Source organism: Doryrhamphus excisus, chromosome 1 (genome assembly GCF_030265055.1).
Source record: "Doryrhamphus excisus isolate RoL2022-K1 chromosome 1, RoL_Dexc_1.0, whole genome shotgun sequence".
Lineage (NCBI taxonomy): Eukaryota > Metazoa > Chordata > Actinopteri > Syngnathiformes > Syngnathidae > Doryrhamphus > Doryrhamphus excisus.
Window position 1 is genome coordinate 32,134,663 of NC_080466.1, and position 24,252 is coordinate 32,158,914.

The 24,252-nt window shown below is 48.6% G+C and overlaps 3 protein-coding genes across 12 annotated transcripts in view; 2 read left to right on the plus strand and 1 right to left on the minus strand.

Annotated features, from left to right (window-relative positions):
- The window catches only part of scara5 (scavenger receptor class A, member 5 (putative)), a 17,095-nt gene extending 4,629 nt beyond the window's left edge, over positions 1–12,466 (minus strand). For 2 of the 3 annotated variants that reach the window (XM_058078130.1, XM_058078151.1), the window contains exons 1-8: positions 11,935–12,080; positions 8,958–9,073; positions 7,558–7,686; positions 2,603–2,745; positions 2,075–2,253; positions 1,893–2,019; positions 1,669–1,837; positions 1,183–1,263 (exon numbers count right to left, since the gene is read on the minus strand). In XM_058078130.1, the coding sequence (XP_057934113.1) occupies positions 1,183–1,263; positions 1,669–1,837; positions 1,893–2,019; positions 2,075–2,253; positions 2,603–2,745; positions 7,558–7,686; positions 8,958–9,069 (940 nt within the window). In that variant the 5' untranslated portion in view covers positions 9,070–9,073; positions 11,935–12,080. Of the gene's footprint in view, positions 1–1,182; positions 1,264–1,668; positions 1,838–1,892; positions 2,020–2,074; positions 2,254–2,602; positions 2,746–7,557; positions 7,687–8,957; positions 9,074–11,934; positions 12,081–12,437 lie in introns of those variants that run through there. The other variant, XM_058078141.1, reaches the window with a different exon arrangement.
- On the plus strand, positions 12,432–17,819 carry LOC131132505 (sterile alpha motif domain-containing protein 12-like). 6 transcript variants are annotated; one of them, XM_058078240.1, is made up of 7 exons: positions 14,260–14,408; positions 14,772–15,004; positions 15,220–15,318; positions 15,386–15,527; positions 15,903–16,021; positions 16,094–16,156; positions 17,775–17,819. In XM_058078240.1, exons 2-6 carry the CDS (start codon positions 14,960–14,962, stop codon positions 16,139–16,141), a joined length of 453 nt encoding a protein of 150 aa, XP_057934223.1. In that variant the 5' UTR covers positions 14,260–14,408; positions 14,772–14,959; the 3' UTR covers positions 16,142–16,156; positions 17,775–17,819. The 6 variants fall into 6 exon arrangements, with proteins under 6 accessions (XP_057934248.1, XP_057934223.1, XP_057934216.1 ...); XM_058078233.1 differs by lacking the exon at positions 17,775–17,819 and adding an exon at positions 16,487–17,415; XM_058078249.1 differs by lacking the exon at positions 17,775–17,819 and having other exon boundaries at positions 15,176–15,318; positions 16,094–16,398.
- The window catches only part of LOC131132435 (exostosin-1), a 51,545-nt gene continuing 45,067 nt past the window's right edge, over positions 17,775–24,252 (plus strand). Inside the window, exons 1-3 of one of the 3 annotated variants that reach the window (XM_058078045.1) lie at positions 17,775–17,879; positions 19,451–19,841; positions 20,681–21,432. In XM_058078045.1, the coding sequence (XP_057934028.1) occupies positions 17,854–17,879; positions 19,451–19,841; positions 20,681–21,432 (1,169 nt within the window). In that variant the 5' untranslated portion in view covers positions 17,775–17,853. Of the gene's footprint in view, positions 17,880–18,071; positions 18,557–19,450; positions 19,842–20,410; positions 20,580–20,680; positions 21,433–24,252 lie in introns of those variants that run through there. The other 2 variants (XM_058078053.1, XM_058078061.1) reach the window with 2 other exon arrangements.

Sequence of the window (24,252 nt, forward strand, 5' to 3'; positions counted from 1 at the left end):
AAAACACGTACGTATCAAAGATGGCGCTGTGACATGACGAGAGCGGAGAGGAGGAACCACTGTCGGCCATTCAGAGTAAAAGCGGTAAGAGGAGCTCCATCCAGCAGGTTTTGTTCTGGTTCCCTTTGCGCCCGCTAATACAAGCCATCTCCAGAGTGTGTTTACACTTCAGCCTCTCCAAGCTAACGTGCTAATGAGTAACACATGTTGTGAGTGAAGCGTATTCATATTAATAAACGGACTGTTGGACTACAGTGGAATGTCGCTTTTCATCAGGAATCTGTCCAATAAAAATGGAAAGGAAACACAAATGTTTCCCCGTTTCAATCGGATTCATCTGTTCCAGACACCCAAACATATGAACGGAAAACACGGTGAAATACATACAGTGTCCTTCACGCTGTGATGAATCAATACATGACTTCTGTTTCTTGGTTGAATATGTCCTACTATGAATAAAAACAACATATTCCAGCAAATTCCACTTATTCTTGACAGCATGTACTACTTGCAGTATTTTGCCCATTTGGAGGTTTGACAGGGTTCAACGTGTAATATTGTTATTTTTCATGTGTTGGTGCATAGCAACACATGTGCGGAGGGATGGCATGAGAGCCCATCCAAATACTTTCATTTGTTTTCGCTGGCTGATCCCAACAATAAGGGACTTGGAAACGTGCAAATCTGACTAATGCTTTTTATATTCTATTTCATAACAGCTTCCCGGACGCTTTGCACGTGTTGCTGCTGTAGAGAACTGATCCTCGGATGGAGGGGTCGGGGACAACATGGCATAAAGTACACCCAAATAACGTACTAGCCCTAGCTCTAACCCTAGCCCTAGCTCTAACCCTAGTCCTAGCTCTAACCCTAGTCCTAGCTCTAACCCTAGTCCTAGCTCTAACCCTAACCCTAGTCCTAGCTCTAACCCTAGTCCTAGCTCTAACCCTAGTCCTAGCTCTAACCCTAGCCCTAGCTCTAACCCAAGTCCTAGCTCTAACCCTAGCCCTAGCAATTTATACGTTGTGTCATTGCCATCTCCTTCTTTGCTGGATGCAAATATCCATCAGGTGACACATTAGAAGACGGAATGTTCCATTTTGCAGATGACTGGGTGTATTTATACTGGGTGTATTTATACTGGGTGTATTTCTGTGTACTTCTACGATTGCAGGTACCAACCTCTTAAACCCGTCAATCCAGGAGCCCCGGGGGGGCCCAGCGGCCCCGTGTCTCCCTTCTCTCCTTTTGGCCCCGGGGGCCCTGCAGGAAGACATGAAACCCTTTTTCAGTGACTTTTAGACATGCGCTCACTCACTGCAGCACTTCATTAGGTCCACCTCCGCATGAGATCCAGTCCAGAACCAAGACACGCTGGCACGCGTGCCCATGTGCTCGCCTGCTTGGGGTCTAGGGGGGGCAGGACATGGTGTACGCTAAGTCCGGCACCATGAGACTGGCCCACGGAGCTGGGAGGACATCACATGATCCCGATTGGCCAGGAAGCGCTTTGGTACCCTGGCAGGCTGGCAGAGGCTGGCATTGGTTGTCACATGGGAGGCGTGTCTAATGAAAGGACCACGTGAGGTTTTGGCGGGAAAGCGCAAGGAGTGGACCTTGGTCCACATCCCCGCATGGGAGGAGAAGCTTGGAGCTCCAGATGTGCACCTTCTATAAAAGTGACGTTCTTCAGGGCCAAGGTGTGCTCCCAGTCCTTCAGACGGAGGTCCTCAGTGATGGTGTTCAGGATCTCCATCTCGTTCCTCAGCTGCGCCTCGGTGTGGACGTGCGTCACCCACAGACTGGACGTGTCTTCTGTAATGTTGCCGATCTGGATCTAAACACGCAACCTTCAGTTGCGACGCCGGATGAACGCCACGATGGCGTCGTACCTGCAAGTCTTGGATCTTCAGGTGGTGAACGTTGATGTCGTTGCTGAAGGTGTGATTGACGGCTCCCACCGTCCAGTTGACCTCGTCCAGCTTCTCTCTCAGCCCGTTCACCTGGCCCGAGGTCTCCCTTGGGAACAAATGCGGTCAGGCTAAGCTAGGCTAAGTTAGCGTCAAGACGCTACCTGAGCAGCAGGTGCTGGTCGTGCAGCCAAGAGGAGGTCCGGGCCACCTCGTCGCTCAGGCCCGTCAGGTTCCTGCCGGCCGAGTTGCTGAAGGAGGCCAGCCGGTCGTCCAGCTGCAGCAGGTAGCCCTCGGAGTGGAGGGAGTGAGCTTGCATGCTCCTCATGTCCACCTCCAGGCTCTGTGAGGTGCAGGCCGAGACGGGAGAAGAAGAACGCAAAGAAAGAAAGAACTGAACCAAACATCACGTTGCCATCCAAACATTTGTTGCAGAAAAAGTGATATTGTGACGTAGAACAGATAAAAATATATTCAAAAGTTGTGCCTGCTGGGGCGCTGCAATGACGTCAACCCCCCTCTGGTGGACAGAGGTTGCATGGCAGCGCCATCCATTCATCCATCCATTCATCCATCCATTCATCCATCCATCCATCCATCCATCCAGGCCAGACATCCTCATCAAGACAAGGCTTCTCTACACATCTTAAAGCTGCCAGTCAACAAGCTAAGCCTCGCCTGATGCTGCTCACCTTGAGCAGAAGCTCCAGCCTCTGCAGCCAGTCGCTGTGGTTCTGGAAGAGGTTCTCCAGCTTCCAGATGTTCTCCAGGATGTCACCCTGAGAGTTCTCCATCAGCAGATGCTGCCGCTGCGAGGTCGTCTGGGAGCGAGACACTGCCGGGAGGAGCAAAGGAAGACGCTGTCGGTTAGTTAGTTAGTTCCTTCCGACTCCTTACCTGCCAGTCAGTACAATCATCTAACCCAGAACCAGGAGTCCCGAGCCCCGAGGTCTCATCTCCCAGCAACAGCGAGAGATTTGGTCACATGCATCACGGCCGTCAGCCTGGACGGCGGCGGTGTGCTTAATGTAGAGCAGATGGGGGGGGGGGGGGCTCTCTAGCGGGCCGAATCTTCAATCTACACCAGGGCGTCCACAACTCCTCCTCCACGTGCCGAACATGAAAGGATGCATCTTTCTACCATATGCTAAGGACAGTACATAACGTACTGTATATTCCATCTGGCTGTGTTGGTGAAAACATATTATTATTATTATTATTTTCATATCATTTCTTTTTCTCAACTTTCACATACAATCTTCACACTTGTACTTCTTTCATTGCAATATTAGCACTTTGTTACTTTTTTCTCGGAATATTTTGACGTTATTGTGGTAAAATCCCCATTTCCCAATTTGGACTTTAGATTTGACGTCAATCTTGTGATATTGTAACCTCCATTTTCCAAAAATGACACAGCTATTTGTCGTTTTCTTTGTTTCTCATATTAAGACTTTTTTATTTAAGCCTTCATAAGACTAAGATTTTCATATTTCAACTTTCTATCGACTAAAATGATATTTTTCCATTATTCTTGTCAAATTGTTGGATTCGGCCTTCCTGGACGCACGCTTCCAGAACAGACCAAGTTTATCCGGACAGCAGGCTGCCGATGTTCCATCCGGGTGAAAACCAAGGGGAACATTTTGTGGATCCCAAAGGCTGAGACGTGCTGATGTAGCATCACAGATCCTGTCTTCACGTCGTGTTGACCTCACGTTGCCTGGCGACCCGCTTCAAAGCTTAGCAGCCAGCGGCGTGACGCCGCAATCACGCCATCCATGCAGGTGTTAAGGCAAGTGATTCATGGGGGGGGGGGGCTCCCACTGGGCCCATGAAGTGTTTTGTCATAAGTTGGAGGCCCTCAGCATCAGCTGGTATTGGAATGAAGCGGTACATCCTGGTCCCAGATCTGGTCCCAGACCTGGTCCTTCCAGCCAGCAGGACGTGTTGCACAACCTCCCTCCACGGATGGAGACGAGAAGGAGGGCAGCTTGGAAGGTAATTGCATTCCTGACTGACACCAAGTCACCGTGTTGCATTGTGAGTGGGCTCGGAGAAGATAAACGTCCCGCAGAGCGATGCTCGCCGTGCCTGCTGGCTCCATGGTTACTAAGCTAGCACGTTAGCGCCCGGCACGCCGGCTGGACGGCTTTCGTAATAATCAGCCTTTTCCTCGCCAGTGTCCACATGACAAAGACGAGCAGCAGGGAGACTATATGACAGGGGTGTCCAAAGTGCAGCCCGGGGGCCGTTTGTGGCCTGTTTTTTTTTATTGGCCCTGTTCTAAACAAACCCCCCAACAATGAAACAAATACATTTTTAAAGCAAGAAAAATGAATGAAAGGAAAGTTTATGCTCATTTGTAACCCGCAAGACATGCTGGGAAGCAGACTTCCCCAGCGGGACCTGAATTGTGTATTTCAAGTTTGCTGTAGACGTGATGAGGAACACTGCAGCAAGAAAAAAGAGGAAGGGGTGGGGGGGTCATCCAAGAAAAGGAGGGAGTGAGACATCCAATTAGCTGGTACATGTTCATGATGGCCTCACGTACCTTTCCTCTGCTCTGTACTCTGTATGTGTGTGTGTGTGTGTACGTGTGCATGTGTGTGTGTACGTGTGCATGTGTGTGTGTGTGTACGACTCCCACTGGGGGAACTTTGGGACGTTGCCCAGGCACTTTTCTTCTTCAGAGAAACACATTAGGGAAGACTTTATGTTCTCACAGTCAATTTAAAGCTGCTGGGATGGCGTGCACGTGTACGTGCACTAGTAGTGTGTGTGTTTGTGTGTCCATGTTTGTCTACTTAGAGTTCTCCGGGGGGGGGTAGAGTTAAGACTAGGGGCCGACACGAGGAATGGTACCGATAGATCCTGGAACAGTAGAAATAGCTCACCTCACAGAAACGCTCCAATGAGGCCAGACTACTCGTACCGCACGGGTGAGCGAACCAAGCGCTCCTTTTTCTTCCTGCCTGCGAACTTGTAAACAAACATTCCCTTTATGAGGAGGACATTGCGACTTGTACGCTTCTCCACGAAGGGGAAGAACCTCATCAGCCACCTGACACGCCAGCCATGCAGCGTTTGAAAAGAGACCTACGTGGCGTGACAGCGGCCGCTCGGAGTGTGTACCCGAATACCCCTGAATGCACCTCGTGTACCAAGCGTACCTGTTGAAACATCGTGACAGAGGGGGAGGAGCCACCTGCTGTGGCCCAGCAAGGAACAATGTCTTCATAAGCAGCTGACATGATGGACATGGAGCCTTGGTGGCTTGGTGACGATGGAAACGTTCCATCCTCCATCATCCTTGAAGACGTCCCACAAGTGTAAAAAGAAGTGAAGCCGTGTACCTGGTAGAAGGAGTTGATGGAAGGTACCGTGGTGCAGATATTTCTGGAAAGAAGCTGTTGTAGAGTCGTCAAGATGACAAAGTGTTGTTTTGACAAGCGTGCGCATAAAGCTTGGCTCTGTCTTTGAAAGCGGATCAGAGTGACATTTCACCATTTTTGGCCTTTTTCTAAACAGGCAGACACATCTGGTTCACATTGTGGCCTGCGTTTTATCTCCAAGTGTGCTGTTTTTTCTTGGGACAAGCCCTCAAAGGGAGCTCAAGTGACCCCCCCACGTGCAGTTAGCGTGTAGTCCAGGTGTGTGTGTTTTGGATTTGAAGCACATTTCCCCGTAGGAAACAACAGCAATGGAATTTATCCATTCCAGGGTCAAACTGTCACCGTGGTGTACAGCAGGGGTGTCCAAAGTAGCCCATGGTGTTTTGGATTGGCCCTCGGCATATTCTAAAATAGAATTAAATTAAATTAAATGAACAAAACAAAAGCAAAAATGGAAAAAATGTCCACAAAAACATTAAGATAGAGTTTGAAGTATGAAATTGTTGGTGACACAAAACTTTAAATATCCACCCACCCATCCATCCATCCATCCACCTCATCCATCCATTATGATGGAAATTAATTTACGAGAGTTGGTCCTGGGGCCAGTGCAGGGCCATAAAGGGAGGACTGTACGACTGTATGCTTTGTAGAGAGTCTGATGTTGGCCTTTTTGCAGCTTGACCACAATTCATGTTTGCATTTACGAGTGGTTGCTTGTGAAACCTAACTTTATTTCACCAGGGAGAAAAAGCAAGCCAGGCCTGTGAGGCAATCAGCAAAACATCCCAAACGTTACGTCTCATCTGTCACAGCTGCCTTTCCCTTGAAGACACTGAATCTTCTAACGGGAATTCTCTTCACTGGCAGTCAGCTGGTATGCTGCTGCCCTGTCCACCACAACAGGAAATACACCTTAGATGGTCGAATGGAGGTCCATTCAGCTATTTGCAATGAAGCCAACACCAATGATACGCCCAATGTTCCAGCTACATGTGCTTTTGGCTCAACTTGGCTAACTGAATGTTAGCATGCTAAACTGCAAACACACAGCTGATGATGATGATGATGATGGAAGCGCCGTAAAAAACTCCACACCACCCTCTACTACATCTCCACACCACCCTCTACTACATCTCTACTACATCTCCACACCACCCTCTACTACATCTCTACTACATCTCCACACCACCCTCCTTGTCCTTCTTCTCACTCATCAGCCTCTTCTCGTCTTCCCTCGTCTATGAACAATTTGGACTTTTGCAAGGAGGCCCCTGTGTAAGCTTCACAGTGCACACACACACACACACACACACACACAGTGTGTATTGGACAGAAGGCATCCTGCCAGGGTTTTTCCAAGGGTTTTTTCCCTAATCAACTTGGAGGAGCAGAAGGCGAGTGATATGAAGTCATATACAGTACAGAAGACGTACTTAACTACATGTGCATGTACATGTACACACAAAGCGTACGCAGTACAGGATCAGCTTACTATACAGGAAGTGGAGGAAACACAAGAGACCCAAGAGAGACCCAAGAGAGACCCAAGAGACGGGTCAGCCGTCAGCAACTTCTTCCACACCACACTCATCCAAGCATGTGTAGGTCCACCATGCAGAAGGAAGGCATGAGGACACATACCTTCCCTGCTAACACTTCCTCAGCTAAGCCAGCCATGATGCATGTTCCTAGACACCTGGAGTATTCTCTATTTATACCTCTATGTATGTCACAGCACTAGCCCAGGGATGTATGTATGCTGTATGCTGTATGCTGTATGCTGTATGCTGTATGCTGTATGCTGTATGCTGTATGCTGTATGCTGTATATAAAGAAAATATACTGTACATACACAGGACAAGCATGTGTATAAAAGTCAGCTAGACTGTGTTGTAGATGTTGGGGGGGCTAATATTCCACTGCATTTACCCCCCCCCCCCCCCCCCCCCGTGAGACTTCATTGTTGGCGTTTCACTTTACTCTTACCATGACTTGTTTATTCAATGTGTGTGTTCTACTCTACTCTACTCTACGCTACACTAACACAAGGAAATGAGCTTAACCCCCCCCCTCCCCACCATACTGCACTGTGTGTGTGTGTGTGAAGGATGGCTGATGGACATGAAACTCTTTCCATATGCAAACATATTGATCTCAGACGTTCAAGCTAACCGCTCAAGCTAACTAGAAATGCCTTTGCTTTTGTAGACCACCATAACGTACGCCAGCGGGCATCCCCCAATACTAACCTGCCAGGCCGAGTCCCAAGATGGTGAGAAGAAGGAGCACGTAGAGCGCCGCAATGGCGTACTTGACGCCGGAGAGGGAGTTGAGCGGGCCGCAACACTGCTCAGCTTTCCTGCGCCGCCTCCCGGAACCTGAACACCACAGAAACATGGCGCCCGAAACTGTTTAAGACCACTTCAGGGACAATGAGAAACCACATTTGGCACTCAGAACACAACACGTAAAGCGTGATCTTTGGACGTTTGCCTCGCCTCTTGATGGAAAGCACGCCTCCACTCAAGAATGTTGCTAAACATCCTCTTCATATGTTGGGACAATATGTTGATCTTACACGTACATATACATACGCTTTATCATTTCATCTTATGTTGATATGTTGATCTTACACGTACATATACATACGCTTTATCATTTACAACCTCCCCATGGTGCGTTACATGTCTTATTTTCTCTTGTTATGTTGGGTAGCATGAGTGGAAAGGTGACTATAGGGGTGTTATTGGATGTCCAGACAGCTCTACTCACTTGTTCTTCCTTTATGGATGATTTATGTTCCATCTAATAATAGTAAAGATGGCCTTTATGGATGTTTATGTTCCATCTAATAATAGTAATAATAATAGTAAAGATGTCCTTTATGGTCCATACAAGAAAGCATGCTTTTCTACTATTATTCTTATTATTCTTCAGCCACAGGTTGACCTCTGTTCTATGGTGAACATCTTCTGAATGGATCAGTGCCAAGCATGACACCTTGTAATGAAACAGCAAAGCTTCCATGAAGCAGACACCCAGAAGGGCGGCCATAAAAGCAAGTATGTATGAAACGCAGCCAGTTTAGGGACATGATGATCTTCTAATGAGCGCCCATCTTTGTGTCATGTTGGCTCGCCTCGCACTCTTTAAGCTGAAACATCTTGCAGCCGCTTTCATTTTGGACCATGTCGCTACACACACACACACACACGCATGCTTCCCGTATATGATGAAGAACACACACAGGAAGGCAAAGGCAGCTGTCTCAGATGTGTCACGTGCTTGGAATGTATAGAAGACGCACAGACCGCACGACGCAGCAACTTGGCATCACGCAAACAGGAAGTGGACCGGCGGCAGACGCTGCCTTGCTTCCTGATAGCGTGCTACACCGCTGAGCGAGCTAAGCTAAGCTAAGCTGAACCACAGGCATGAACCCGGGCAAGGTTTACGTGAAGCAAAGCGTGAGAGTGCACTTTGAAGGCTAACTTCCTGTTTGTGTGACTTGACAATCCTAACAAGTGAAGTAGGATTCCCATCTGTCCATCCATCCACCCATCCATCCACCCCTCCATCCATCCATCCACCCATCCATCCATCCAACAAGCTCAATAAAACATGGCTTCCTCTTCCTCCTCGTGCTCACCTTCATCACACAGGTTGAGTTTGGACAGGTTGCGTCCATCGTAGGCGTCCTCGTACATGGAGGCGTTCTCCCGCTCCTCGTAGGTTGTCAGGTACATGCTCTTGGTCTCCATTCTCCTGGTTGCACACACACACACACACACACACACACACACACACACACACACACGTACACACATGAAGAGAGATGGGACATGCAGGTTAAGAAAAGGCTGTCCAAGCTAAACAGAGCAGCAGGAAGTGCTTGCGGCGTGGAGGCTGTGGTGGTATTTGTGATTGTATCTCCTTCCATCCGTATCCATATCGCTGTGTAGCATAAAGTACGTATGACATGGAAGGTTACTTGGCGGCCAGTAAAATGGGGAAAAAATGGGGAAAAAACCCACGACTACAGCAAAAATGGATGAGTCTGCAGTCGTTTTACAAGAAGAAAGCCAAAATAGTCTGAAGAAAACAATTCCAGAAAAAAATGCTATTTCAGTAAAGCTACGATAAGAAAAGAAGAAATAAAGTTGTCACTTTGGGGAAAATCAGCTTGGGGGAAGCTAGAATGCCATGGGAATAAAGTCCAAATTACAAGAAGAAATATAGAAGAAAGTTGAACACAGCTGTCATTTTATGAAAATAAATTCAAAATGTTCACAACCAAAAAGTTGCATTCGGAAGAGAAAAAAGTTGCTATCTATGAGAATAAAGTTGGAACATTGTGAGTTAACATAAAGCTGAAAAAGATGATTTATGATATATTATTTATAATACAGTATGATGAGGAGCAAATATGATGGGAATAAAGCCATCACTTCCAGAAGAACTATCGTCAAGGTTGTATGAGGAGTAGATGTGACAAAGTGAGAGGGACATCACGTGGAATCACAAACGGAGGTCCCGCCGCCTGCCTGTGTGCGTCACATGACCTGGGATCCACGCGCTCCTCTCCCGCCAAGCGAGGAGCCCGGCAGTTCCAGGCCGAGGACCACAAAGGCGAGGTGTGGCACGGCTGCTCCCAGCGGGAGATCTCCGCCTGGACTTTCTCATGAAGGAGGGACTAAAGCCAGCCCACTAGCCAGCTATTGAGGCTGCTAGGAGATCCGCCTCAAGCGTGTTTGCATGGCACGGTGTGCGTTGGGGGGTTGGGGGGCGGTGGTGGGGGTTAGGGTGGGAAAGCAAAGAGTCACCTTGCTCCGCTCTCATCAAACACAGCAGTTTCCCATGGAGCTCACGCTTAGGACTGCTATGAAGCATGGCCACTCGATGAAGGCATCCTGAGCAACAAGTCATGGCTGATGAAGACAAAGTGGGCTGCAATACCAGGCGGTCACCAGCAGGGGCGCTGTGGTGATCTTATATCCTGCACTCTACTGTTGGATCGTGGTTTATTTAGACTATTATTGTTCTGTATGTGTTTAATCTGACTGGAGACGTTTGTGATGTACCTGCTCACCTCCTGTGGTCTCTGTGCCTTTCATGTTTATTTCATTGATTTGATTGATTTGATTGATCACGCTGGTTCCTGGATCGGAATGGATATGCTAAAAGTCACCCCATGGGTCACAGGTCAGGCTTTTACTCAATACGACACCTAGAATGTGCCCCGGGGGTGTCCAACAGGCAGCCCGGGGGCCCTTTGGGGCCCACCACGCATTCTAAACAATGAACAGCATTAAAAGTCAGCAGGAATTTTACAATAATAATCAAAAGAGACAAAAATGTGTAATCTAAGAAGAACAGGGATCATTTGACAGGAACAATGTTAAAAAAATAAGTTATTTTAGTAGCATAACATTGACATATTAAAGACAGATGTTTCCTCTTTTGATACTAGTTACTAATACTGTGAAAATAAAGTCATAATATCAGGCCATGAAAATTGAAGAACGACTTTGAAGAATGTTGAAATATTTGGAAAATCAAAAAAAGATGACAGCAAAAATGGGTAAAAAGATGAGAGAGTGGGTTGCCATGGATACTAGCATTTGTCAGCTGGGCTATGACATATATGTAGAGTATACCTCGTTAGCATATGGGTTAGGGTGCTCTTTCTCTTCGTGTTCCTGGCTGGAGGAGATCAAGTATGAATACAAATAATAATAATGTATAAAACACTGCATGTGAAGAGGAGGTTACCTCCTTCGCAAAACAAACAGTAATCTCTGCAAAGGAAACCCCCGCTCTGCCTTGTATCTTCCTGGCGTCCCATGCCTGCAACGCCCACAGCAGCTAGCATCAGCTAGCATCACACGCTGCTGGCGTGATTTAGCTCATCCTACTTCCTCCTCCAGTTTCCTTCATTTGGACTGAGAATACTTATGAACTCATATTAGTTCATTAGTACTGGATACTATACTTAGTGTGTCTGCATGTGTGTGAGTATGCATTAGTATGTAGAGTACGCATTAGTATATGTAGAGTATGCATTAGTATGTAGAGTATGTATGATATATGACAACTTTACTCCTTGCTTTCTTTGTTTTTCACAATATTAAAAAAAAGACATCTTTCTTTCATAATTCCTCTTCATGCTAGGAAGGTGATTTTATTTTCCCTCCTAATATTCCAACATTGTTCCTGTACAATTACAATATTTTCTTGTAATATTTTGGCTTTATTCTTGTCAAATGACTGCAGGTTATTCCATTATTTTCCCACTTTTTAGTTTTCTTGCTAAATAACATTTTTAGACTGTGCATTGTGCTGCCAAAGGCCCCCGCGCCACACTTTGGACACCACTGTTAATGAGAAGCAACAATTGAGTGTGCGGGTCGCTCCTAGTATGCATGTAGTAAGTATGTACCAGACAGTACGTACAGTACATACTGTATGTACAGTATGTACTGTATGTACAGTATGTACTGCAGGTACATAAAGTACATGGCATAAAGTTTCTCACATTCAATCCCCGAGGCTGCACGAGCAGGTGTTCCTAATAAAGTGGCCGGTGCGTGTGGACGAAGTCAGGACAAAACAAGTTTCCCGCTCACCTCGTCAGAAGGAAGAAGTGCAATTCACAGCTCCGCTGGGATCTTCATGGCCGAGCAGACGTCCGCGAGTTCCACGCGTGGAATGGAAGGAAGCAAGGAAGGAAGGAAGAAGGCACTAGGCTACAACAGTCAGCTCAACCCCCTCCCCACCCCCCAAAAAACATCATGGCGTCATCATCGCGAACTCCAGCTGGAGGTCTTCTCCAGGCCAGCTGGAGATGTTGCGTCATCAGCTGTACGCGTGCGCCCTCTACCTGATGAGGAATGCATGAATGCATGAAGGTACCACCGTGTACAGTATTCTAGTCTAGTCTACGTTCGTCTTCTTCTCGCGATATTTTGATTTACTGCTTGCCATTATGACTTTCAATACTGATTCAATTAAAAACAACAAGAATAATTTTGACCTGATTGTGCAACAAGAACTGATATTGTCGTCATAAAACTGAATGCCATTTCTTGACACTCGTTTTAGATGAATTTCCGAGTACACTTGAACACACCTTGTCCCACAATAAGGAAAATGGCGGGCGCGGCCAAGGAGGAAGAACGACGCCTCCAGTGGGCAGGTGGAGGCCTGCCACGCCATTATTCGGAGAGACGCAGGACAAAGACACACCTGGGAGAAGGTAAGGTGGCAAATTGGGGCGCTAAAACTGAAGTAAAAACGTCTCCACGATGTAGTAAGTGTTTGCTGTACCATGAGTACTGTTGTGGTTTCACGCTGGACGTGCTGTGTCGCTCCATTCCATACAAGACTTGGTTGTTTGATTGCGCCATATTTGTACAAGGTGAAAGTGAGGCTGACTGTGACGAAGAAACGACAGTTGGATTATAAATGCGACAATGTTGACAAATGACTCAACAAACCACTAACATGCCGTGAAGAAGGTAAAGCAAAGCTAAGGGGTTGAAGACCGCCTTACCCTGTAATACCGCGAAGGACCACAAGAGGGGAGCATTGTTTGGCCTGTTTTATCAGCCTGTGGTCGGGACTGGGGGCTAAAGCAGAGGTCCTTCCCGTCCCCGGAGTACATTATAGCGATCAGGTGCCTTTTTCTAATCGCGTACCGTGTAAAACCAAGGCAGAATCAACATGACAGTAAAAGTTTTAATGAACACATATCCACCAGTTACCAGCCTGGAGTTGTTTTTTCAGAGAGATATTATAACGTCTCTGTTTGATGCGTGTCATAACATGCTAGCAAGCGCTAGCATGAATTAACTCGAAGTTGTGTACCACAAATATACATGAGCTCTCAATACGGTCATCAAATCTTACCTTTATGCATTCCCACGTAGTGTCAGCATGTGGGAGCAAATATGAGAGGAAAGAAAAAGACTAAAAATAGAGTATAGTGTAGAGCAGGGGTGGGCAAATATTTGGACTCGAGGGCCGCATTGAGTTAACAAAATTGTCTGGGGGGCCAGAACATATATTTAACACACACACACTATTTTATGCTTATCATTTTCCTTGAATTATTTGTCTAATTTTATCTGTAAAAGTGTTATCCTATATCAGTTGTATGTTCTCATGTCCCTTTTTTAGGAGCACTTTAAACATCACACCACATCAAACTATGTCATTTAATTTTACAGTTTTGTTGTTTATTTTTTACTAAATCAGACATCCGACTTGCAAGTCATGTTGCCAGTTTGTATGTTAAAAGTTGAAGTTACTTAGAAAGCAACTGGCGGGCCGGATTCAAACGCTTGGTGGGCCGCATGTGGCCCCCGGGCCGTAGTTTGCCCACCCCTAGTGTAGAGTATCTGTGCTGCCTGAGACACAGTTACATAGATGGTGCGTTCAAGCATCTTGAAAATAACATGGAATTTCTAACTGTATATTATTTTTCAATAAAATATTGGCCCGTATTTCAACAATGGATACGCATTTGCATGAATGTATAATTTGATGTATTATTTTTTAGCTTTGCAACTGAAAGTTTCCCACAACCTGGTTCGGTCTCCCCTCGGTCGGAAGAGCTTTGGGTTCGATTCCCGCCACCCACATGGACACATCTCCCCAATCCAGTGTGCCACTAATGGCGTGCTTGTCTTCACCTCCACCTTGACTTAATGGTCTTCGCGTGTATGTCAATGACTCCACCGAGACCCGGCCAATCACACGCCTCTCCTAATTAACACAGTAAATGACTTTCTACCTTGAAGTGAAAAGGTCACACCAGTTTGTGGCCCCCCATGAGGATGTCGTGTAGCTTGGAGGAAAGTGGAAGGAACAGAATGTCAGCACCCCAAACAATTTCACTGGAAATGTCAGAAAAATCTTCTTTTCTGCCTCGTGGCTCTCTTCCAGCCGTTCCTCGCTGAAGCGGTTGCCGTGGCGATGGAGCCAGCGCCCAAGCGAGTGTTGTCGTGGTCGGTGCGGGAGGTCCTGGAGTGGCTTCAGGAGCACCACCCCGGCCTGGTGGGCGTGCTCCAGAAAGCCGTGATGAAGCACGCCATTTCAGGTACGCCCGCCTCGCCACGCCGCCTGAGAACATTGAAGGAGTTTCACCTTTGACCCCTGGCGCAGGCCGGGCTCTGCTGAGGTTGAGGGAGCATCACCTGCTCCTGCTGGGGGTGGACAGCGAGGAGCAGCAGCAGGAAATGCTGCAGGACCTCCTCCTCCTCAGGGTGCAGGAGGAGGTCGACGAGCTCAATGATATCTGCTCAGGTGACCCCCCCGCCGTCCCCCCGCCGTCCCCCCGCCGCCTTCCTACCGACAGCAGGTGGCGCCGCAGCACACTGCTGCCGTTTCAGCCAAATGGATGGATGGATGGGTGGATGGATGGATATTGTCCATCTGTAATGTTTGCTTTTCTCTCTTGCAGAATGTTTCCCGGCCTAACAGACCAACCATTCATCCAACCATTCATCCAACCATCCATCCAACCATCCAACCATCCAACCATCCAACCATTCATCCATTCATCCATTCATCCATTCATCCATCCATCCATTCATTCATCCATCCATCCATCCATTCCTCCATCCATTCATCCAAGATGAGGGTGGGGAGATGAAGACAAGAAGAAGAGATGTCATCTTCTCTCATCAACCTCTGGTTGGCTTCACTCATTTCATCTTATTTACCGATATCTCATTGATGAATGATTTACAGTACTGTATCAATGGTGTACTATATGAATGGTGTACTATATGAATGGTGTACTATATGAATGGTGTACTGCATGAATGGTGTACTGCATGAATGGTGTATGCTGTGATAATAAAGGATTGTGCTCAGAGAAGATGTGCTTGGTGTCGTCCTGCGTGGAGGTACTTGGCATGTCAGAAGGTGCAGAAGGAAATGGAAGCAGACATCCGAGCCTCCTGAGACGCTGGCAGATCAATGTGGAGAAACCAAAGTCCCTTAAGGTGAGAATGAGGGGGGGGGTATGGATGAATTCATTAAGAGACAGATGAGACTAATTCTTCCTCCCAGCGCAGGGACCACGCTGATGTTGACATGACTGGTCGTGACATTCATCACTCCATCATTGAAATTACGTCTGCTGGACCAGCCTTGTGGAGCCTGGATGGATGGGGTCCATCCATGGTGGTCCCGACACTGGTATTGATCACAGGTAATGCAGCATTCATATTGGGACACATCTGGGGAGGGAGTCGGACTGAAACATATTTGAGCCGAGCTATGTTGATGTGCAAAGATATGCTTTTAAAACAGTGTCATGGTATCATGCTAACAGGAAGTACCTTTCCTTCTCCCATAGGAGGTCACGACTGCACTTCACAATAAAATGGCAACTTTTGATGTGCTTTAATTAGTAGGGATGTCAAGATCTTGCAAGGTCAACACGTGACCAGAAATAAGATGCGTCCAGGCCTGTCCTGATACTAAATGCATGCTATTGACCTGAGTCAAGCTGGCCCCCCCACCTCACTCAAAACTCTGCTCCAATAGTCTTATTGTTTGTGCTGCTTTTTGAATCTCCTTCCAGGTGGTGGAGGGCTGAAAGGTGCCTTGCTCCTCCTCAACGCAAGCGGGCAGCTCCCATGGCGAAGTCATTGGAGCTCTGAAGGGAACTCACTTCTCTGCTATGAAGCTGTCAATCAGCAGGTGGGTGGGCCTATTTGCCATTGGACCACAGTGGAGCCCCAGCCAGATAACGTTTCTTGTTTCTTTTAAAAGGACAGTGGTGACCCTGGAATGGGAAGGGAACGGCAGGGAACGTTTTAAAGGACAAACTGCAAAGTAAATATTGTCAACATGGAAAAGATATGATGAGGAATAAACATGGAGAAGGATTAGGATGAAAAAAGCTTTCAGGCATGTTGGATTGTGCAAGCGTACTAACAACCACACCAGTAGGTTGCCTACAGCCACAGCTGCTAATGATTCATTTTTTGTATCACCCAGGGGGTTATTTTTTTTAAAATGTGATTTCTCCATATGGGAGCAAAAATAATGTAATGGTTTACATGCAAGAGGAAGGCAGCGGGGGGGTGGTCAGAGTAACAAATCACCGCTGGGGGGCATGGTCATTTGCCACAGTCACTTGTGAAATGTTATTTTGTCTGAAAGGTTGCTTCTAGAGGAGGAAGAAGAGGTGATGGAGGTCGCCTGCTTCCTGGGGGCTGTGCTTTTCGCCCATTGATCGACCTTAATATGTTGCTACTGTTGAAGATGATGCACACGCACACACGCACGCACACGCACACACACACATGCACACACACACACATCCTGAGTGGCAGTGACACCAAAAATCAATTTGCAGTGCAGACGTAGCACAAGTGCCTCCAAAAATCAACAAGCATGAAAGATATACAGTATATGAATGTATTGTACATACTATATGTATACGTATATGGCTGTACTGTAAAGTACATAGATGGCTGTACGGTATACAGACATCACTACCACCACCATATTTTACTGTTGCTACCATTCATTTTCTATGCCACTTATCCTTATTAGGGTGGAGGTATGCTGGAGCCTATCCCACCTGACTTTGGGCAAGAGGCGGGGTACACCCTGGACTGGTGGTAGTTATGTTGTCACTGACCAATATTTACATTTGTTTAAGGGGTGGTCTCCATAATCACGCACCATAATAATCATTCATTGATTGATTAGCTATTGATTTTCTGTCTCATAGACTAATTGGTGTATAGTTGGCTCGCTCTCCCTGGTCACATCCTTTAAGCTTTGGGGAAACAGCTGACACTTTTAGGAAGTTGGGAAAGACAGCTTGGTCTTACTTTACAATAAGGTAGATGAAATAGAGTAGTTACTGAGGAACTGATGAGGAACTCAGGCCTGCCAATTTAGAGTAGTTACTGAGGAAGTATCTAGAAGTGAATGAGTAGTGATTCGGGTTCCTGGTCAACTACTGTAATGTGTCCCGTACGGAGAAGGGCTAGCAAACAGCTTCTCTAAAGGATCTTTTTGTTAGCTGTGTTGAAATTCACCTTCTCTCCAGGTGAGGCACGAGCTGCTCTGCTGCAAATGGCCACGGGGGGGCAGCGTTTGACACGATCTTCCTGCGTGTGCTCATTAAAGCTTCCCCTCCCAATTTACGAGTTCATGTCATCGATCTAAATCTCAAGCAAAGCCATTTCTATCAGGGCGGACGGGAGGAACGCGGCTGGAGTGCCGGAGGGACGATGAAGCGGTCAAGACTCCCTAATTGGTCCAGGTAGTCCAATCAGGACTTCATGAATGACTCCATAAATAAAGGCGGATGCAGGATCACGTTAAGAAACTGGCAACCACGGCCCCCCGTCCCAGAAAAGTCCAGCTAACACATCATGGGTGATTTAACATAAATGATCTGCACTTGGCCGTAAATGTGCTTGATTCCAAACAGGGAAGGTTGCCCCGGGGACAGGTTAAACTCGTCTGGAGTGTCGGGAAGTCAGCGGTGGTGTGACGGCCTCCGTCTTTAAATGGGCCCATTTGTTAACGGAGTTTGGTAAGTGATGATCATCGACTTGAAATAGATGAAAAGTTGCACACCGACGCTGCAAACAACCTTGAATACCCCCCCTCCCACACACACACACACACTTCCCCCCACCCACACTGCCGCCAGCCTACTCATGTCTGGATCATGCTGGATGCGGGATGCAGGGATGCAGGGAGGTGGGGTGCTCTGATTCAAAAGACGATTGAAGACGAGAAGGAAAGCCGACTCGAGTGTGCGTGTGCGTGTGCGTCAGTCTCCGGGATCTTGTAAACGGGATTGCTTGCGTGCGGGGTGAGGATGCTGCGTTTGCGGACGCCGTCAAAGTGAAGAGTCGTTTGCATTCGCTTGAGATGGACGCGCATCTTTGGACCGCTGCTTGTGCGCGGATGCTGCGAGTGAGCGTGGAGGAGGTGGAGGAGGAGGTGAAGGAGGTGTGCACAGCGTGGACGAGCGCCGAGTCTTGTTGTTCTCTTGCCTCTCACGGATGAAAATCACAGCTCTTCCCTCGGAAAGTTTTGGCAGCACGGATGGAGCGGGGCGGCGTGTGCGTGCGTGCCTGCGTGCGTGCGTGTGAGTTAATTGCCCCATCCGGAGGCGGCGTGATGTGATGCATGCTCAGGCTGGAGGGGGACGCATCCGGCACCGGCACTCCCGGGGACCACAGGTGTCCCTCTGGCGAACAGGTAGGACTCCTCTTCATACGGCATGCTAACACCCCCTGGGGGGGGGGGGGGGGGGGGGCTCAAACATTGGCTGCATTCTAGTCCAACTTTTGCTGAGTCTTCACACTTTAAAGAGCAGAAGGAAGACGGAATGGAGCTCTGATGTGGCGGACGTCAATCATTCTCTGTTTTTTATGGCCTGAAAGTTGAGCCGGGATGAGGGGGTTCCTTCAACATGGAACATCTACAAATGATGCTATGCAAATAAAGTGCTATATTTCTGCTTCACATGGCATTCCCATTCCTCCCAGTAAGAGCTGGCCAGCAAGGCTGCCTCCACTTCCTTGACTTGGAAGGACGCGTCCACTTTTGGGGGAGTTTTGCCCCACAATCTTGGGGACGTGAGCACACGTCTTCCTGGTTCTAAAGATGTAAAAAGCGGGAGAGAGACGTGATGGGACACACCTAGCGACCTCTAGAAAGCTCCATCATGTGACCTGCACACCATTAATATTCATATTCCCTTTGTTGTCTTCTAACGCCTTGCTTCAAATTGAAGCTGGTGTGGGAATTGCGTGCTAGCTATTCAGATTTTTCCCCACAATTCCCAGATTCCCAGAGATTCCCCAATGGCAATTTTTCAAAGTGTTGTTAGCTCCTTCATGCTAACTGTCTTCTCGTGTGGAGAAGCCTCAGAAAAGAGGACGACGTGTTTCATGTCTCAAAAGTCCAGCAAAAGTGGACCATTCCTGTATCCTTTGTATCACACTGTTAGGAATAGGAATATTTGGGCCGCCTTATTCAGCAACAGGAGGGGGGTCAGTGTGGACGGCACCCACGATAAGAAGCATTGTTGGGGTGTCCTGACAGAGTGGCCAGCGAGAGCATTGACTATTTTCTTGGTATCTTCTCCAGTGACTCCAAATCCCAAAATGCCGCAGTGTGGATAGAGAGGATTCCCGGTGGGACCCCAACCCTCGTCTCCCTCTCCGCATCATTCCTTCTCCACCCGCACCCCCGATCCACCAACTTCTCCTACTTGCTCCTTCCAAGCAAGCCACCTCCTCCCCCCACAGCACACATGCAGGCCAGGAAGGGGTACCTGCTCGTGTCAGTGGGGGTCGCGCTTCTCTTCCTCGTCTACCAGTGGGCTCTGCAAATCGCCGACTTGGAGCAGCAGCAGCAGTTGGAGCGCCACCAGTTTCCCCGGTACCCCGACCATCATCACCAGTATCAGAACCCCCCCAGGCACTGGCCCGAGTTGACCCAGCTGCTGGGACCCTACCTGGAGGGGGGGGAGCAGGAGGTGAGCAAAGTCATTCAGGAACGCGCAAGTTGGGTTTTGGTGCTGAATGAAGGCCGTCTGTGGCTCAGCAGATGATCTTGATGATGATGATCATCAACATCATCATCATCATCGAGATCATCATCATAATCTTCATGATCATCTGCATGAGCATCATGATCTTGATGATAATTATCATCATGCTATGTCACGCTACCTTCACACCATGGCTGCATGTCCGCACCAACACGGGTATCCCCCCCCAATGTCATGAGAATCTGCATCCACACGATGACGTTCCAAAGCCATGTCCCAGTACGCATTGACAGGCTGTCATGCACGTGTCAAAGGAAAGGGGGCGCTGCAACCAAGTAGCGTTACTTTTCAGTCCTTCATTTCACAATCGTCAACAAACTTGATCAAATCTAAAAGTAAAAATGGATGAAAACATATTCTTAAGTCAAATGTAGCAGACTAGGTGACTATCACCACCCAAGTTGGGAAAGACGGCTCGGTCCCACTTTACAATAAATTAGGGATGACGGCTCCCCGGCGGCAGCCAATCACAGGAAGCCAAGGTCCTCCAACACAAAAACTACAATGACACACACCTGCCTCCATTTGGGCCGTCAGCCACCACGACACACAACAAACACAACCTTAGGACCCGGGGTCCTAACACCTCAGACCTCCCAATTGGACCACAATTCCCACATACACGTTCCCAAATCTAGTAGGATCTGTTTCAGCTGTTTCATGGTATGACTTCAAATGGGTCGTCATAAAAGCTGGTGTAGATAGAAGAACCAGGTTCTTCTTTCCTCTGCAAACCCTTGAGTTGGTTTTCTGTTGTGGTGCAGGAGGACAGTCCTCGAGTCCACCACCAGCACAGCTCGCCCAGGGAGCGGCGCTCCATCTGGGACAACCTGTACAAGAACAAGCGCTGCCGCATGGAAACCTGCTTTGACTTCGCCCGCTGCCAGCCGGACTTCGGAGTCTACATTTACCCTTCACAGAGGGGGGACGAGATCTCTGCCACCTACCGCAAGATCCTGGCCTCTATTGAGGAGTCTCGCTTCCACACCACGGACCCCCTGAAGGCCTGCCTGTTTATTCTTGCCGTGGACACCTTGGACAGGGACCGTCTGTCGGCCCAATATGTCCAGAACGTGAGGAAGCGCATCCAGAACCTTCCCACATGGAACGACGGCAGGAACCACCTGATATTTAACCTCTACTCCGGCACCTGGCCGGACTACACAGACGATCTGGGCTTTGAAGTGGGCCAGGCCATGCTGGCTAAGGCCAGCGCCGACGTGGCCAACTTCCGCCCCAGCTTTGACATTTCCATCCCCCTGTTCTCCAAAGACCACCCACTCAAAGCCGGGGGCACCAATCCCACGGTGGCCCACGCCGCACCCTCCTCCAGACCGTACCTGCTGGTCTTCAAAGGGAAGCGCTACCTGACGGGAATTGGCTCCGAGACCAGGAATGCTTTGTATCACATCCACAACGGGGACGACATGATCCTGCTGACGACGTGTAAGCACGGGAAGGACTGGGAGAAGCACAAGGACTCGCGCTGCCTTCGGGACAACCAAGAATACTCAAAGTAAGACAACCTTTGTTTTGTTGTGTTATTGTCAGGTAGGGGTGATGGATGGCAAGTCAACATCCCTCATCTGGTTCTGGGGTCTTCTGAAGCCGCTTTGGTGGGTTTGATGGAAAGGTCACATTATAAATGTATATTTGACACTTTTACATATCTTACACTTGCTGTATTATAACACCGGAAACACAAAAAAGGTCGCCACAAAACATTTTATACCGCTTATCCTCACGAGGGTCGCGGGGGTGCTGGAGCCTATCCCAGCTGTCTTGGGGGAGAAGCGGCTAACCACTAGGTCACAAAACATGTCACGTACAAAACACTGCCATCTAGTGGCCACATTGAGGTATAGCATGTTAAAATAATAGTTGAGAAAGAAAGATGATGTTCCAATGTATGAATGTTTTCAGTGGAGGCGTGTTCCTAAGTCCAAGTGTCGTGTGGAGTGTTGACAAATGGATTCTACTTGGTAGAGTACTAGGGTACAGAACTAGAACTAGGTGGTAAATGATGCATTCACATGCTGCATGCTGGTAAGCCAGCGGCCCTGCCTTGCTCAACAGGTGGCGGCAGTGTTGCTTTAGCCCTCCATGACAAGTACGTGCTCATCTCGTCCAAAGCTCCCGGGCTGGCATGGCTTCCCTTCTCAGCGGAAGTAGAGTACGACACAGACTATAGCACCCCCTTTCCGGGGAACCAGCACTTAGCACACAGCCCAAGACCTACCCCCCAGTTCTGTTTGGGGGATTTAGCTTTGATGATGGGATCTCGGAGGGGCGGCTTGGCATGTTGATGGCGTGTCCATATCCACATGTCTGGTTGGGGCTGCCACCATACTTTGACTGTGCCGGGTTCTTCCCAACATGGTGGTGCAGCCTTGACGGAAGCATGACGGCTGTCATGTGTGGGAGCTGGGCAGCTGCAGCGTTCCGCTTGCATGACAGGAGGGGGCCAGGATGTAATAAAGAAATGTCGGCGGCGGTCACGTGGGTGGCGAGCCATGTTTGTTTGACGGGCGGCGTGGCGTTCTATTGGCGTACGCGGCAGAGGCATCCTCGTTTACTTGCTCGCCGTTTTATCTCTTCACCTCCGTCCCGCCTCCTCCTCATCCTCTCCGCTTTGTTCCCTTATCTGCCGTCACCCCCCCCCCCCCCCCCCCCTCGCCTGCCAAGCTGAAGCAAAGCGTGGAGCGTGGAGAAAGCTTTTACTGCTGTCTAAGTGCATCTTTGATGCTGGCGGTGATGAAGACCGTGAGGGATAATAACACGCCGCCACTTTCCCAGAAGAGAGACGCTTTTCTAAGGAACTTTGATGTGTGACAATTCCAACAGTCTAATTAAAGACCAGCCCGGCTGGTGGAGAAGGCCAGGGATGCCAGGGAACTCTCAACAGGGCCAAAGGACCAGGTTGGGGGTCTCCGCCCCTGGCCGGCTCTCCTCCAGGACCCTCCTCCTGTCCTCATCTTTCTCATCCATGCCAGACTGGGATGTGCTAATCCTTCACAGCCTCCCCCTCCCTCCCCCAAAGATCATAACTCCTAAGGATCCTGAATGTCGATGCTGAGGTCCGTGTCCGTGTCAACAAGCGGCTTATTCATCTGCACCATCAACCATCTGATGATGCGTGACAGCTAGGCTGGAAAGTCCATTTGAAGACTCGAATGGGTGGATGGATGGGTGGGTGGATGGATGGGTACTGATGTTTTACCATGTTAGCACCCACAAGTGAAACATGAGCGTGGCGGGATGGTCAGAGCAGGGAACCACCAACCTTCCACTTTGGGGACAGGAAGTCACGCCAAGGCGTGTCACGGCTGACCACGCCCCTAAGCACTCCAGCAGACTGACCTGCCACAGGACGAGGTCCAGAGTGGGCTTCAGGCCTTCAAACAAGGGGTTGAGCCCAGTTCCTTGTGAGCCAGTCGTAGCATGTGGAAGGAAAGTTCTAGCAAGGAACCAACGTTGTGGTGGAGCATCACATTAGCTGGGTTCAGCTGGCCGAGGGACCGAGGAAGGAATAAAGAACCGATGAAGACGTGGAGCCAATAGGATATTGGAATGGAGGAATAGATCCTGACAAACACCACTTTCCTTCATTTCCTGGCTATTGGAAGGGTGTGGGGGGGGAGGAAGCGTGCGGGTTTGATACTTATGGCAATGGAGAGCCTTTCCCCCGCCGCCATGCGCCGGCAGACGTAGAGAAGAAGAAGTCAATACGCTGACGCTCTGGAGGCGTCTTGCCAAGCCCGTCGGGTGAGTAAAAGCAGCCATATTGATCAGGCGTCATGGCGGCCAATCAGCAGATGGATGGAGGTCCATGATCCCTCTTGGCGTGTGGAAGCCAGATGGATATTTATTTTACACCAATGGGCTCATCACTTCAACGTTCATTTCACGCTGACGACCTTTTTATCTCGGAATTCTCACTTTCCACTGGAATCCCTTTTCTCTCTTCTTCTGATCTCATATCTATCTATCTATATATCTATATATCTATCTATATATCTATCTATATATCTATATATTTATATATCTATATGTATCTATTCCAAGCTAATGAAGGTTTTTCCATGTGGATGAAAGGCCTCCGTGTGAAAGGTTTGGGAATCACTGGAATCACACCAACATTCCCGTATAATTCATAAGCGCTAGCATCCTTGGTGAAGGTAAAGAGTCGGTTTCGGAATCACCGGCACGTCAGCGTCCTCTGGGCTGCGTGAGCGTTCCAGCAGGGATTTCCAGCTCATTGGCTCTCGTTATGAAAATGTGATATTGTACTGGAACCCCCCCGCCCCCCGGCTGTTCTGGGCCCGTGGGCTTCTGC

Coding starts and splice junctions, on each gene's coding strand:
- LOC131132505 (XM_058078240.1), top strand. CDS start 14,960: ATGAAGACAAGAAGAAGAGATGTCATCTTCTCTCATCAACCTCTG. Junction 15,005..15,219: donor TCTTCTCTCATCAACCTCTG/GTTGGCTTCACT, acceptor TCCTGCGTGGAG/GTACTTGGCATGTCAGAAGG. Junction 15,528..15,902: donor GACACTGGTATTGATCACAG/GTAATGCAGCAT, acceptor ATCTCCTTCCAG/GTGGTGGAGGGCTGAAAGGT.